Raw genomic sequence first — 15,030 nt, 5'->3', positions numbered from 1 at the left:
AAAAAAAAAAAAAAAGTGTGAGGAATGAGTTCTTGGGACTTTAACAACACAAGAGTTGCTAATTGAGTAGCCCTTCACATCCAGCTTCCTTTCCAAATAATTGATTAAAACTCAAATGTCATTGTCACAATATGTTTTCAGTTACCCAAGCCACTGTCATGCACTCATCACACTATTTCAGCATGATGGACAATTCCAGAGCACCGAGAAAATCTGCAAACAATAGGCTCCTAAATTACAGACTCAATTAGAAGAGTCAATCTTCCTCCAGGAAATTAAGGTACATAAGGATAGCTCAGTGGTTTGAGCACTGGCCTGCTAAACCCAGGGTTGTGAGTTCAATCCTTGAGGGGGCCACTTTAGGGATCTAGAGCAAAAATCAATACTTGGTCCTGCTAATGAAGGCAGGGGGCTGGACTTGATGACCCTTCAAGGTCCCTTCCAGTTCTAGGAGATAGGTATATCTCCTATTATTATAAGGTGCAAGAGGATAAAAACAAAACATTTGCTTTGGATCAGTATCATCATCCTGAAGAGGTGGCAAGTTGTGACACTGAAAAATATATTTACTGTTATAAAAAATATATAAACCTCCAAATCAACATGTAGCTTTAAAACAACAGGGTATCCTTCCTTCTGCACAATGGCATATCATTTCTTTCCTCAATGCTATCCAGTTTTAATTAGCTTTGTGGCTGATAAGTAAGGGCAAATATTCCTGTGAAGAACTAGGTATAATTCCCAGATAGGAGACACAAATGTCCCCCCTCTGATGGGCAGTTAAATTCATCTTCTGTAACATTGCTACTTTGTGACAAGTTTCTCTCTCATTGGTAGCCAAAACTGACCTAACTATAACCACTATGTACTGCTAGGCTACCAAAATGTCTCACTTGTGATTTAAAGTAACATATCTGCACCTATTACAACTAGGTGACAATAAAAAGCTGTTCAGTAAAGAAAATTAATATACCAACCTAGCAAGAACCAGCCCATTTACAATTACATTCTTGAAAGGAGGCTTCCCAAAAAGCGCTGTGGACAGCACCAGGAGAGTATAAAACCTGAAACAAAAAAAGTGGTAAATTTGTTATCAGACAGTTCAAACCATATTCTAGGCACATTACGCTAAATGCACCATGCTGTCAATTACAAATCAAATTTCAATTAAACTGGGTTTATTCACTCTAGCACATTAGAATTAACATCTGAGCGGACATATAACTGGAAAAGATCCATTAAAATAAGCTTATTGTACAGTTGTTTTCTTGCTGTGCAGTATATACACTATTATTTCTCCAAATATTATACACAAGTACTAGAATACTAATAAATGACAGTGAAATATTTTGGGAATAATTAGCAAGGTTGGGAGACAGGACAATAGAGAACTTCCCCTTTAACAGATTTTTAAACTCCACCAAAAAAATATAATAAAAAAAAACAAGGAGTGCCTGTGGCACCTTGGAGACTAACAAATTTTATTTGAGCATAAGCTTTCGCGGGCTAAACCCATTTCATTGGATTCACGCAGTGGGAAAATACAGTAGGAAGATATATACACAGTGAACATGAAAAAATGAGTGTTGCCATACCAACTCTAACAAGACTAATCAATTAAGATGAGCTATTATCAGCAGGAGGAAAAAAAAACTTGTGTAGTGATAATCAGAATGGCCCATTTCCAACAGTTGACAAGAAGGTGTGAGAGTAACCGGAGGGGAGGGGGAATCAGCATGGGGAAATAGTTATTACTTTGTGTAATGACCCATCCACTTCCAGTCTTTATTTAAGCCTAATTTAATGGTGTCTGGTTTGCAAATTAATTCCAATTCTGCAGTTTGTCATTGGGAGTCTGTTTTTGAAGTTTTTTTGTTGGAGACCTGTGTCTGTAATCGATTGACCAGGAGACTGAATTGTTCTCCGACTGGTTTTTGTTATAATTGTTATAAATGTTATAATTGAATGTTATAAATCTGTATCCATTTATTCGTTTGTGTAGAGACTGTCCACTTTGGCCAATGTACATGGCAGAGGGCCATTGCTGGCAAATGATGGCATATATCACATTGGTAGATGTGCAGGTGAACAAGCCTCTGATGCTGCAGCTGTTGTGATTAGGTCCTATGATGGTATCCCTTGAACAGATATGTGGACAGAGTTGGCAATGGGCTTTGTTACAAGGATAGGGTTCCTGGGTTAGTGTTTTTGTTGTGTGGTATGTGGTTGCTGGTGAGTATTTGCTTCAGGTTTGGGGGCTGTCTGTAAGCGAGGACTGGCCTGTTTCCCAAGATCTGTGAGAGTGAGGGATCATCTTTCAGGATAGGTTGTAGATCCTTGATGATGCGCTGGAGATGTTTTAGTTGGGGGCTGAAGATGATGGCTAGTGGCGTTCTGTTACTTTCTTTGTTGGGCCTGTCCTGGAGTAGGTGACTTCTGGGTATTCTTCTGGGTCTGTCAACCTGTTTCTTCACTTCAGCAGGTGGGTATTGTAGTTTTAAGAATGATTGACAGAGATCTTGTAGGTGTTTGTCTCTGTCTGAGGGGTTGGAGCAAATGCGACTATATCGTAGAGCTTGGCTGTAGACAATGGATCGTGTGATGTTGTCTGGATGAAAGCTGGAGGCATGTAGGTAAGTATAGCGGTCAGTAGGTTTCTGGTATAGGGTGGTGTTTATGTGACCATTGCTTATTAGACCATCATTTGTAGTGCCCAGGAAGTGGATCTCTTGTGTAGATTAGTCCAGGCTGAGGTTGATGGTGGGATGGAAATTGTTGAAGTCATGGTGGAATTCCCCAAGGGCTTTTTTTCTATGGGTCCAGATGATGATGTCATCAATGTAGCGCAAGTAAAGCAGGGGCCTTAGGGGACGAGAGCTGAGGAAGTGTTGTTCTAAGTCAGCCATAAAAATGTTGGCATGCTGTGGGGCCATGTGGGTACCCATAGTAGTGCCGCTAACTTGAAGTTATATGTTGTCCCCAAATGTGCAATAGTTGTGGATGAGAACAAAGGAAAAGGACACTAAACTATCTAAACTACTACATGCCACAAGGGGCCACAACAGCAGTTCCCTTAACTCACCCAACAATATTGTTCATCTATCCAGCTATACTCTTAGCCTGGCAGAAGAGTCTGTCCTATCTCGGGGCCTCTCCTTCTGCCCCTGCACCCCCACGAACATTATACAGTTTTGCAGTGACCTGGAATCCTACTTTTGACATCTCTGACTCAAGGAATATTTCCAACACACCTCTGAACAGCACACTAATCCACAAATAGGATTCTTATCAGAGGCATGACTTGTGCAACTCTTGTTACTTTTAAATAAGTTGAGGGTGTGGCACAGCCTTGTTAGCTAAGGAAGAATATCAAACAATCAGCAATCTATAGAGCTAAAGCTAACACAACCTTTAAATGAAAGATGATTTTATGAAAACTAAGTAAGCCACAGAAGGTTACACTTCAAAACTGTTTATTAGCATAAGATTTAGAGAAGAAATTCTCTGCTGAAAGAAAGGTTCATTTGTATCCTCTGAAGTAGCTGGATCTCAAAAAGCTGCATAGAATAGAAAACACATCTGTGGAACTTGAGTATCCAAGACTTGGTAAACATTGCTTGGATGCACTATTGCATTTATAAAGCAGCTTAGATTGAAAGCTGTGATTCTTATTCCCTAGAGAGGCTTTCAACTCACATTATCATCTCAGAGCGCACACCCCTCTGGGCTGTAAAACCTCTTAACCAAGCAAATTACAATGTAACTTACAAACCTTTATCAAACATTCATACATACACAAAAAGTAGAATAAAAATCTTTGCCATTTTAAGCTACTTTCCCATTCTTTAGTCCTTGTCCATAATTCTCTACCCTCCCCATTACATCCCACTCCCACTCCCACTCCTTTTTCCTCCTTCATCTTTAGTCTTCAAAAGAAAATAAACCTCAAACCTGAGCTTTTGCCCATATGACCAAGACAAATAAAAACTAAAGAGACTGCATACTAGCTGATTCTTCCCTCAGCTAGTATGAATACCCAACTGACAAAACAGTCATGGGTTATGGCATGTAAATCCACATGCAAAACAAACAACAAACTGATCCCAACAACAGCACTTATCATGGAATGATGACAACACTGTGGGCATGTCTACACTTACCTCCGGAGTGATCGAACCTGGGGGGGGAGGGGAGAGGGAAAGGGGGAATTATCACATCTAGTGAAGACGCGATAAATCGACTGCTGAGAGCTCTCCCATCGACTCCGGATCTCCAGTAGAATGAGAAACATAGGCGGAGTCGACAGGGGAGTGTCAGCAGCCGACCTACTGCGGTGTATGTAGTTGAAGTTGCGTAACTTAGATCAAACCCCCCCCCCCCACCCCACTGTAGATCAGGCCTGAAAGGCATTTCTATTTTAAAAGCAAAAACTGATTTTGACTAGCAGGGGCTTCAGTGTTTTGTTGTTGCTTTTTAATAGGAGACTGGTACATGAGGGTTACACACTCTGAGGTGGCACATGCAGATATTTTTAGTGACTGAAGAAAATTCTCCAGGGACATTAAGTTAGATAGTTCAGTTTCTTAAAAAGATGAACAGAAGAATACCCACAATCATACGGGACAGTGTATCTGGAATTAATTGAAACATGCCTGGTGTGTAGTGTTGGGAATATAGCGCTAATACTAATTACTTGCAGTAGTAAATGTTATGATTTTAATGACAACCACTGTAGTCATTTCAAAATATCATCTACATATTCCTATTCATGATCTTTCTGTGGTTTGATTTGCTTTATAGACTGTACTTGGTGGGTTTAAGTTTTACATTTATAAGATGCTTTTGATATGCACATCTATAAACCAATTAAAAACATGCCTTTCATAACAGTCAATAGACAGCCAATGCTGGTAAAATGTTCATGCACAAATTGGGTGGAAGTGGGGTAAAGTCCCACAGAGTTCAAAAGTACAGTTCTACTCTGCAAAGGAACTAAAGTTCTGTGAAGGTTCTGGTTTCTCAGTGATTTTATGTTAAGTATACTCAATTGACAAATAAAATATGTTGTTTTTTGTTTGTTTGTTTTAATTGCCAGCCTTCAAAGCACAACCTGGACTTTGGGAATCAAGTTTGGTTCTTTCCATCTCACACATCACCATCAGAAATAAAGTATTGCAAGGTTAAATTAGGCCTATGCAACTTTTCTGTATTCATATCATACCCTCAAAGATACCTGTTCCGCTGCCTTTCGGAAACAAAACCTAAATCATTTTCTCTAATCTCAGAGATTTGCAACAATACAATAGAATGGAATTGACTAAGCAAGTCTATTATATACAAAATACCGAATTTAGCTCACTTAGTCCTGATTGACTTAGACACGTAACAGCTCTGTTTACTGTGCAAGTACCACTTCAATATAGTGAACTACACTAATCTGGGACAATGGAAGGAAAGTCTAGTTAAGAAAGGCTTGTTAAACTAAGCATAGTCAACCTCAAAATTAAGACTTCAAGGACACAATTATAAAAGACATTCCTAAACGGGCCAAAAAGACGAAAAACTAAATATTATACATAAGGAATTACCAGGGACAAACCTGAGATTAGAGAAAGATTTAGCTTTACAACAGAAAACGTTTGTTTGGCCAAGGAAATATAGTTAATGGAGCAGTTCACAACATTGTGGAAGGAAATTTAAGTCTAGAAGTTTATATTTTTGAAAAGGTGCATCTTCCACTAGTCACACAAGGACTGACAGTTATACTTTTGGCCCTTTCCCAAACTAACACAGAAAAGTTAAATTGCATCTAGGGCATGGGGTTTACTGGCTTACTCATCAGGAATGAAATAACTATCATCACCAGAACAGTTTTTGTCTCCGCTCAGTAAACTCGGTCTTTCCTCCTTTTATGGTAAATGAACTGAACTCTGCAGCAAATTTCTCAATGAGAATATCCAATGAAAATCTCAGAAGGAATAAGAGATTGCCCTGGTATTTGCTGACTAATTCCCTCCCACCACAGATGTAGCTGCATTTTAATGAAAGCTATATGCTTACAGTTTGCACATCACTTAGGGATGGTTCATATGTTGTTAAATACACTCTCTCTCTCTCTAAAATCTGGAACAGAGTATTTACCATCCTCTGGTTTGGTCAATGCCTTCAGCAATGAAGTCAGCAGGAAAGGCATCTTCAAATTCTTTTCTGTTCTCAAATGGATAATGAACTTGTGCGTAAGGCATGCTCCCACTCTCAAACCAACAATCGAAGACTTCAGAAACACGGTGCAACGTTCCTTTTCCACAGCGTGAAGGGATGGTTAGATGATCAATGCTGTAAGAGAAAAAGATGGACAAAGACTAATCAAAATACTAAGAACTTTGGTATAATAGAATATAATAGAACTTAATCCATATTATGCTTACGCATTAGATAGGGAACAAAAAAAACCCAGTTTCACTGTGATTTCCAACAGGCCAAGATTTCATACAAAACTTTTTAGAGTTTAAAATGGCTTTGTAAATTTAGTATCAATCTCAAACTGATGTTCTAAAAGAACATAACAATGACCATACTAGGCCAAACCTATGGTCCATCTATCCCAGTATCCTATCTTCTGACAACAGCTGATGCCAGATGCTTCAGAGGGAATAAACAGAACAGGACAATTTATCGAGTTATCCATTCCGTAATCCAGTCCCAGATTCCAGCAGTCAGAGGTTTAGGGACAGCCAGATCATGGGGTTGCATCCTTGACATCCTGGCTAATAACCATTGATGGACCTAAGCTCCACTGATTTATCTAATACTTTTTTGAATCCAGTTATTCTTTTGGCCTTCATCATATCCCCTGGCTACAAGTTCCAACAGTTGACTGTGCGTGAATGTGAAGAAGCACTTCCTTATGTTTGTTTTAAACCTGCTGCCTATTAATTTCCAAGAAAGAAACATTTGTATACTTAATACAGTATACATAAAGCCATTCTAATTTCCTCCATATGCTCCTAAAACCTAAATGGTTATTCAGGATTAAGACAATAATAACTAACATTTTTGTGTGCTACTGCCTAACAGTTGCTAATTAACTATAGGAGCAGTTCACGCTTGTACATGTTCTCAGTGACTGACCTCTCTCTGTGGAGATCAGTGACTTTCACTCCTGACAGCTCTTCCAGTTCTGCCACTGACCCAATGCAAACCACCTGTTAAAAGACAGTAAAATACTTTAGAACCAATTCAATGGATATTTTAAGAGATATTCCATAATACAGTGCTATTATGTATCACTTTGAAGTACAACACAGAGCTACAAACTATAAATTACATCTACCCTTTCACACAGAAACCCTGCAACATTTTATAGTTATGTTTTCACTTTGTGTAAGGGAAAAAAATCTTTAAATTCAAACCACAATATTTATATAAAACACCCAATACTTAGCACTTCAACAGCACCTTCCATCCAAAGCTCTTGAATCTCTTTACAAAGCTGATGATCTCGTTTTATATTTAGAAAAAGAGGCCAAAGAGGTTAAATAATTTGCCTAATCACAGAGTTGAACAGTGGTAAAATTTGGCACAGAACCCAGATATGCTGATGCTCAGTCTCCTACTCTGACCACCAAAAAATTCTGCTTTCCAAGGGAGTCAAAATAGTCTTTACCTACAAACATGAACTGCTGCATGATGTCATTGACCATTTAAACTAGAACCATTAGCAAAATGGTTAGACGGGAACTAGCTAAGATCCAGAAGTGACACTCATGTTCTAAATCAGTATTTCCCAAACACTTTCTAAGTCAAACTTTCCACAACACCCAACATTTACTATATAAAAGTAGAGTTAAAAGTGTGTAAGTGATCATCTTTAGCCCAGTGGTTCTATCTGGGATGTAGGTTCAATTCCCCCCTCTGCCTGATGTGGAGCAGAAATTTGAATTTGTATTTCCTACCTTACAGGAGAATGCACTAATGACTGGGCTATGGGATATACTGGAACAGTCTTACCTACTGAAGCTGTTCCACTGTGTATAAATGCTTAAATAGTCACTGGAGCAGGAACCTGAACTTGGTTCTCCAACATTCTAAGCGAGTGCACCACCAGGCTATAGGGTCATTCTCTGTCCCTGCCTGAGAGTTGACAACATCCCTTTCACATGTCTTAAAAAAAAAAAAAAATGGGATTTAGCACTTCAGATTAGCAACAATTAGCATTTTATCAGACTTTTAAATATTGTGTCTAGATAAAATGCTCCCCATTTATTAGTGCTTTTAGAGATTGGTATTTCAATATACAAGTAGTGTTTTGACTCCATATAGAAAAGCAGTAAAGGGGCTTTTTAACATACCTATCCATGGACTGGAGCTGCCTCAATCCTTCTACTAACGTTTGCTTCAGTGGAAGTTGGACACGCCACATCACATTTGTTCAAGGTATAGCAGATGAAAAGGAAGTGACCTAGAAAGTGTCTTGACCAGCTTAGAGGTGACCAAGGAAGAGGCAATTGCCCCCTACCCAAAATGACTTCTGACTGTCAAGGCAAGCAGATTTTCAGAGGCTTTCAAGCCTACTTTTATACATGGCCTCATTTATTTTAAACTTGCTCTGAGTTACCAGCCATTGACAGCTCCTGGGATGGAAACAATTCATGCTCATGAAAGAGTTTGACTATACTAAATTGCTAGGACTACCATGAGGGAATAATTTATCATCTGGCTCAATTAGGATTTTTGGGTCCTGGAAAGAGTTAAGTGAGACATAGCTTATTTAAAGTGAAAATCAGAGTAACCTATCAAGGAGGAAAAATATATGTTCTTAAAACATCCTTCACCCAGAAGAAAACTCACATCTGCACAACCAAACCTCCAGGAGAACCTTCCATGGAATTGCTGCAGCTAGAACAGATTCACACAGTAGACAAAGGTGGGGAACTCAGATTGGCAATTACATTTAATGGTGGGCCAGTTTCCCTTGTCCTTGTGTTATGAGAAGAGAGAACAGAAGATTCTCACCTGCATATCAGTATCAAGCAAACCACCTAGGAGCTTTAGAAGAAACATATAGGGAATGATTTATATGAAGAACGCTTGACAAGATGAGATATAGGCGGCAGCCTAGCAGCAACTGGACAAGCGGAAACAAAACAGACTGGGCACGGGACATAGAAAAAATTTCTTCACAGACTAAAAACAGCATAGCCCGGGATTTCCTGTGGTTAGTGTGCAAGTTACTGGTAACCCCCGTTAGCAACTAACGGTTTAGCCATTAGGTGGAAGCAGAAGCCTCACGTCCACAATACCCTGAACTTTTGAACTGTCTTCTCTCTTCTGCCTTAAAGCAGAGAAGCTAGCTCCAAACCACTTTTCACTGACCAGATAACAGAAGTACCGGGTCTGACAACCACCAATCAAGTGTTAACACGACAAGGGTCTTTGTCTGAAAGTGTATAAAAAGTTTGTGAAATGTGTGTGAGGCAGAGTCTTTGTACCAAGGTGCAAGGCGCTCCTTTTTTCTGCAGAATAAAGCATCTTTTCCTTATTCCTGTCAGGCTGTTACTGGCTCTCAGCTAGGCAGACCCGACATTTTGGTAACATTAGTGCTGTTATACAAGACTACTGGCAATAAAACTAGTTGGTCAAATGCCTCAGTTGAATGACAGGAGCTCCAAGCCACACTAAAGCATCTGAACCACATCTTTACTAAATATTCAGCAACTTCAATTAAACTGTATGCCAGTTCTCTAGAACTTAAATATTTTATCTTCCTGCTTTATAAACCTGGTCATGCTGTGTTAAAAGATTTTATATCTAGTTGAAATGGGATTTTCTGCTTAGTCCTTTCTTCAGAAACTTGTAGGTTTAAGCTCTCAAATCAATGATTTTCACAGAGTAATAAAAAGCACAAAGTTACAAAGCTCACCTTCCACTATGTGTTTCTACTACCTTACAATTATGCCAAAAATTAGAGCAGCTAAAATAAAACTGCTCTACTAGATATTGATTTGTACTACATTTCACTTACTAGCAATTAGTAACCTTCCTATATATTAAATAATAAATCCACATTTTTTTTCTGATTTTAACATGCAAAATATAATTGCATGCATGGAGCGTTCCTTTTTGAAGGGCACATTGTTGAGGTTCAGTAGTCTAGTATGGCTACTGGACCACAGAAAATTAAAAAGTCCTGAGTGTTCCAATGTTAACCTCGATTTTATATTATATTAATGGTGGGCCAGTTTCATTTGTCCTTGTGTTATGAGAAGAGAGAACAGAAGATTCTCACCTGCATATCTCTTATATTAATTTTTAAACAACATCCCCTTTCATATAAAATATGAGTGAACATAGGCACACTCCGTTTGAATTTTACTGTGGCCCAGTGGCCATACCAGATGACCAAACTTCAATATTTGTTTTCTAGCCAGTGGGTCCATTCCGCCCCAGGAGAAATGCAAGATGTCTGTATGCAATAGATCATATCTTCCCCAATGTCTGATCCCTGGAGGCTATCTGCACTAAACTGCATGGACACAAAGTTCAATTTTCCAAATTAGAAAAGGAATTGTAAAGATTTCATCAGTAAAAGAGGGACAGAGATTGTAAGGAGCATTACCAGAAGCAAATATGGATAGTATAGTCTTTAGTCCAGTCTTTCAGCTGCAAGACAAAACCTGAAATATTTTAGCATAATTCAGTACTGAACCTTTACTAGTACTAATACTAAAACACTTACTAGTCAGTATAGAGTATTTTCATTTTGACGTGGCCATTCTGTACCCATTAGGTACAAAACTGTCAGTCATGGAAGTGGATTTTAATCCACAGGTAGGCACTCAGAGAATTACAGCAATTGCTTCCAAGAAAGAGTAATATAAGAAAATGTTTTATTTTTAGCCATCTTAATGCAGTATAGCATCTGTTGCAGGGAGACATCATTAGCATAAAGGAACCAATCAGCTCTCCATGGACCACCAACAAATAGCCCAGGAATCACAGTTTGAGAATCTGTGTCCTTGTTTTTCCAAGGGTCAGGAAGGACATAATACTGCAAGGGAAGGATAACATACAGCTGTTAGATGCAGGTCAGGATTCACTTAGCCTAAGAGTCTCCACCATCTCCCGCCTGTATAAAACCTCTCCTCATTTGATGAGACCTGCCTCTTTAGTGGCCTTAGGATGTGTCATAAACAGATAGGTAAGGGTTAATGTCTCTTTCACCTGAAACACCTGACCAGAGAACCAATCAGGAAACCGGATTTTTTCAACTTTGGGTGGAGGGAATTGGGTGTCTGAGTCTTTTGTTTCTGTCTGCCTGCTGTCTCTGAGCTTTGGAGAAGTAGTTCTATTTTCTAATCTTCTGTTTCTAAGTGTAAGGACAAAGAGATCAGATAGTAAGTTATATGGTTTCTTTTCTTTGGTATTTGCATGAATATAAGTGCTGGAGTGCTTTGATTTGTATTCTTTTTGAATAAGGCTGTTTATTCACTATTCTTTTAAGCAATTGACCCTGTGTTGTATCATCTTAATACAGAGAGAACATTTGTATGTATTTTTCTTTCTTTTTTATATAAAGCTTTCTTTAAGACCTGTTGGAGTTTTCTTTACTTCAGGGAAATTAAGTCTGTACTCACCAGGGAATTGGTGGGAGGAAGAAATCAAGGGGAGATCTGTGTGTTGGATTGCTAGCCTGATTTTGCATTTCCTCTGGGTGAAGAGGAAAGTGCTTTTGTTCCAGGATTGGAAACGGAGAGGGCAAGTCCCTCGGTTTGGATTCACAGAGCTTGTGTCTGTGTATCTCTCCAGGAGCACCTGGAGGGGGGAAGGGAAAAAGGATTATTTCCCTTTGTTGTGAGACTCAAGGGATTTGGGTCTTGGGGTCCCCAGGGAAGGTTTTTCAGGGGGACCAGAGTGCCCCAAAACACTCTAATTTTTTGGGTGGTGGCAGCAAGTACCAGGTCCAAGCTGGTAACTAAGCTTGGAGGTTTTCATGCTAACCCCCATATTTTGGACGCTAAGGTCCAAATCTGGGACTAAGGTTATGACATGGTGTAGCAGCGGTGGGATATAGACAGAATCCAGAAGCCAGTAGGAATATTATATTTTTCTTTTCTCTGCTAAGGGCTTTTTAGCAGAGAAAAACAGTTTGGTTTTAAAAGGGAACCAGAGAGAATTTTTTTTTTTCTGCTCTCTGGCAGTTTGTGGTTTGCATGTTAAGCGAGAAGCCATTAAGAGACTGTTGAGGGTCTTTTGTCATGCAATAGCCCTCCCATTAGGAGGCAAGTACCAGCACTTATATGCATGCAAATAAAGTGGTTTTTCAGGTTTACTTAACATTGAAGATTAGCTAAAGGCACTGTTGCTAGGCAGACTTCAGGAGGCAACAGAGCCTGCAGTTCAAAAGAGAAACACCGGAGGGCACCCCAACACAAGAAAACAGGAACCATGTCTACCAGGACAAAAATGGAGGCCGAAGCCCAATTCAAAGAAGCTGAACACAGGCGAGAGATGGAAAAACACAAACAGGAACTAGAAATAAAACAAAAAGAGATGGAGATAAAAGAAAAGGAAGAAAACATGAAACTGGCAGCCTTCCAAAGAGAACAGGCAGCCCAAGAGGCAGCACACAAAAGAAAACTAGAAGAAGAAGAGGTGGCCTACCGAAGGAAATAAGCAGAAGATGAGGCGGCCCACCGCCGAGACATGGAAAAACAACAAAAAGAAATGGAAAAACAACAAAAAGAGAATGAAGAGAAGGAAAAACAGAGAAAACATGAACTGGAGTTGGCAAAAGCTGGGCTGCATGTGCCAGCCACCCCTAACAACCCGGCGCCAATTATTGCTCCACAGCACAGAAAATTTCCCACCTACAAGGCAGGTGATGACACCGAGGCCTTCTTGGAAAATTTTGAAAGAGCCTGTCTTGGGTACAGCATCCCCGAAGACCAGTACATGGTAGAATTAAGGCCACACCTCAGTGGACCTTTAGCAGAGGTGGCAGCTGAAATGCCTAAGCGGCAAATGAATGACTATAAACTTTTTCAAACCAAGGCCAGATACAGAATGGGGATAACCCCAGATCATGCCCGTCGGCGCTTCAGAACCCAAAAGTGGAAACCAGAGGTGTCATTTCCCAAACACGCCTACTACATTGCAAAAAACTATGAGGCCTGGCTAACAGGAAACAACATTCAAACCCTGGAAGAACTGAACCTCCTCATACAAATGGAGCAGTTCTTGGATGGTGTTCCTGAAGACATCACACGGTACATACAAGATAGAAATCCCAAAGATATCGCTGAGGCGGGGGAAATTGGAGCCAAATGGATGGAACTGGCAGAAAGCAAGAAAGCTACTGTCAAGGGGAACGATTACCCCAGGGGGCACACAGACCATAAACCCTACAACCGAGGACAGCCAAAGACCCCACATACCACCCAAGTAAAGCCACAGACACCCTACCCTTCCACCTCACCAGTCTCCAGTAACTCACCTCGGCCCAGTGACCCATCAGATGGAAGATGCTTTAAGTGTAATGAACTGGGACATATCAAGGCCAACTGTCCCAAGAACACCATGCGAGTGCAATTCATTACACCACCATCACCCCAAAGATCCCCAGGCCCAGATGCCTCTCAAATACCCTTGGAGCGAAGGGAAAATTTGAGAGTGGGCGGAAAGAAGGTTACTGCGTGGAGAAACACGGGGGCACAAGTGTCAGCTATCCACCAATCCTTCGTTGACCCCAAATTCATCAACCCAAAGGCCAAAGTTACAATTTACCCCTTCATGTCACAAGCTGTAGACTTGCCTACAGCTCAACTACCTGTCCAGTACAAAGGCTGGTCAGGAATGTGGACTTTTGCAGTCTATGACAATTATCCTATCCCCATGCTACTGGGGGAAGACTTGGCCAACCAGGTGAGGCGGGCCAAGAGAGTGGGAATGGTTACCCGTAGCCAAACCAGGCAAGCTTCCACACCCTTTCCTGTTCCTGAGCCGTCCACAGACACCCCGTCTGTGTTACCAGAGACCCAGACAGAGGTAGTGGACCCGGATTCCATGCCTACCACTGAAACAGCCACAGCATCTCCAGTCCCAGGCCCGGAACTGGAACAGCAACCAGCACCAGCAAGTGCAACCACATCTTCAAACTCAACGCCAGAGGGCGCCAGCAAGCCAGAACTGGCAGAAGCACAAGACAGCCATACCCAAAAGGCTCAGCCAGAGCCTGAAATACCCTCAGGTGCACCAGCGAAGAGCGGTTCACCAGCAACGGAAACAACCCCATCACCTACATCGCTTCCAGAGGGACCAAGCCCAAGTCCACAGTCTGAGGAAGAACTGGTGACCCCAGCCTCAAGGCAACAGTTCCAGACTGAGCAGGAAGCGGATGACAGCCTTCAGAAAGCTTGGGCGGCGGCACGGAGCACCCCACCGCCTCTCAGCTCTTCTAATCGATCCCGGTTTGTTATAGACCAAGGACTTTTATACAAGGAAATTCTTTCTGGTGGACACCGGGAAGAATGGCAGCCGCAAAAACAGTTGGTGGTTCCAACTAAGTACCGGGGGAAGCTCTTAAGCTTAGCCCATGATCATCCCAGTGGCCATGCTGGGGTGAACAGAACCAAGGACCGGTTGGGAAAGTCCTTCCACTGGGAGGGGATGGGCAAGGATGTTGCCAAGTATGTCCGGTCTTGTGAGGTATGCCAAAGAGTGGGAAAGCCTCAAGACCAGGTCAAGGCCCCTCTCCAGCCACTCCCCATAATTGAGGTGCCATTTCATCGAGTAGCTGTGGATATTCTGGGCCCTTTCCCAAAAAAGACGCCCAGAGGAAAGCAGTACGTACTGACTTTAGTGGACTTTGCTACCCGATGGCCAGAAGCAGTAGCTCTAGGCAACACCAGGGCTAACACTGTGTGCCTGGCCCTAACAGACATCTTTGCCAGGGTAGGTTGGCCCTCTGACATCCTTACAGATTCAGGGTCTAATTTCCTGGCAGGGACCATGGAAAAACTGTGGGAAACT

The 15,030-nt window shown here is 41.2% G+C and overlaps 1 protein-coding gene across 7 annotated transcripts in view; it reads right to left on the bottom strand.

Annotated features, from left to right (window-relative positions):
• IARS1 (isoleucyl-tRNA synthetase 1) overlaps window positions 1–15,030 on the bottom strand; it is a 221,617-nt gene that overhangs the window by 91,510 nt on the left and 115,077 nt on the right. For all 7 annotated transcript variants that reach the window (XM_030569119.1, XM_030569123.1, XM_030569118.1 and 4 more), the window contains 3 exons: window positions 7,132–7,205; window positions 6,142–6,336; window positions 978–1,064 (listed from right to left, as the gene is read on the bottom strand). In XM_030569119.1, coding sequence (XP_030424979.1) covers window positions 978–1,064; window positions 6,142–6,336; window positions 7,132–7,205 — 356 coding nt within the window. The remainder of the gene's footprint in view (window positions 1–977; window positions 1,065–6,141; window positions 6,337–7,131; window positions 7,206–15,030) is intronic.

Source organism: Gopherus evgoodei, chromosome 7, assembly GCF_007399415.2.
Source record: "Gopherus evgoodei ecotype Sinaloan lineage chromosome 7, rGopEvg1_v1.p, whole genome shotgun sequence".
In the NCBI taxonomy this organism is placed as follows: domain Eukaryota; kingdom Metazoa; phylum Chordata; order Testudines; family Testudinidae; genus Gopherus; species Gopherus evgoodei.
The sequence above is the reverse complement of the archived record's forward strand: the minus strand, read 5'-3'. Positions and strand labels throughout refer to the sequence as shown.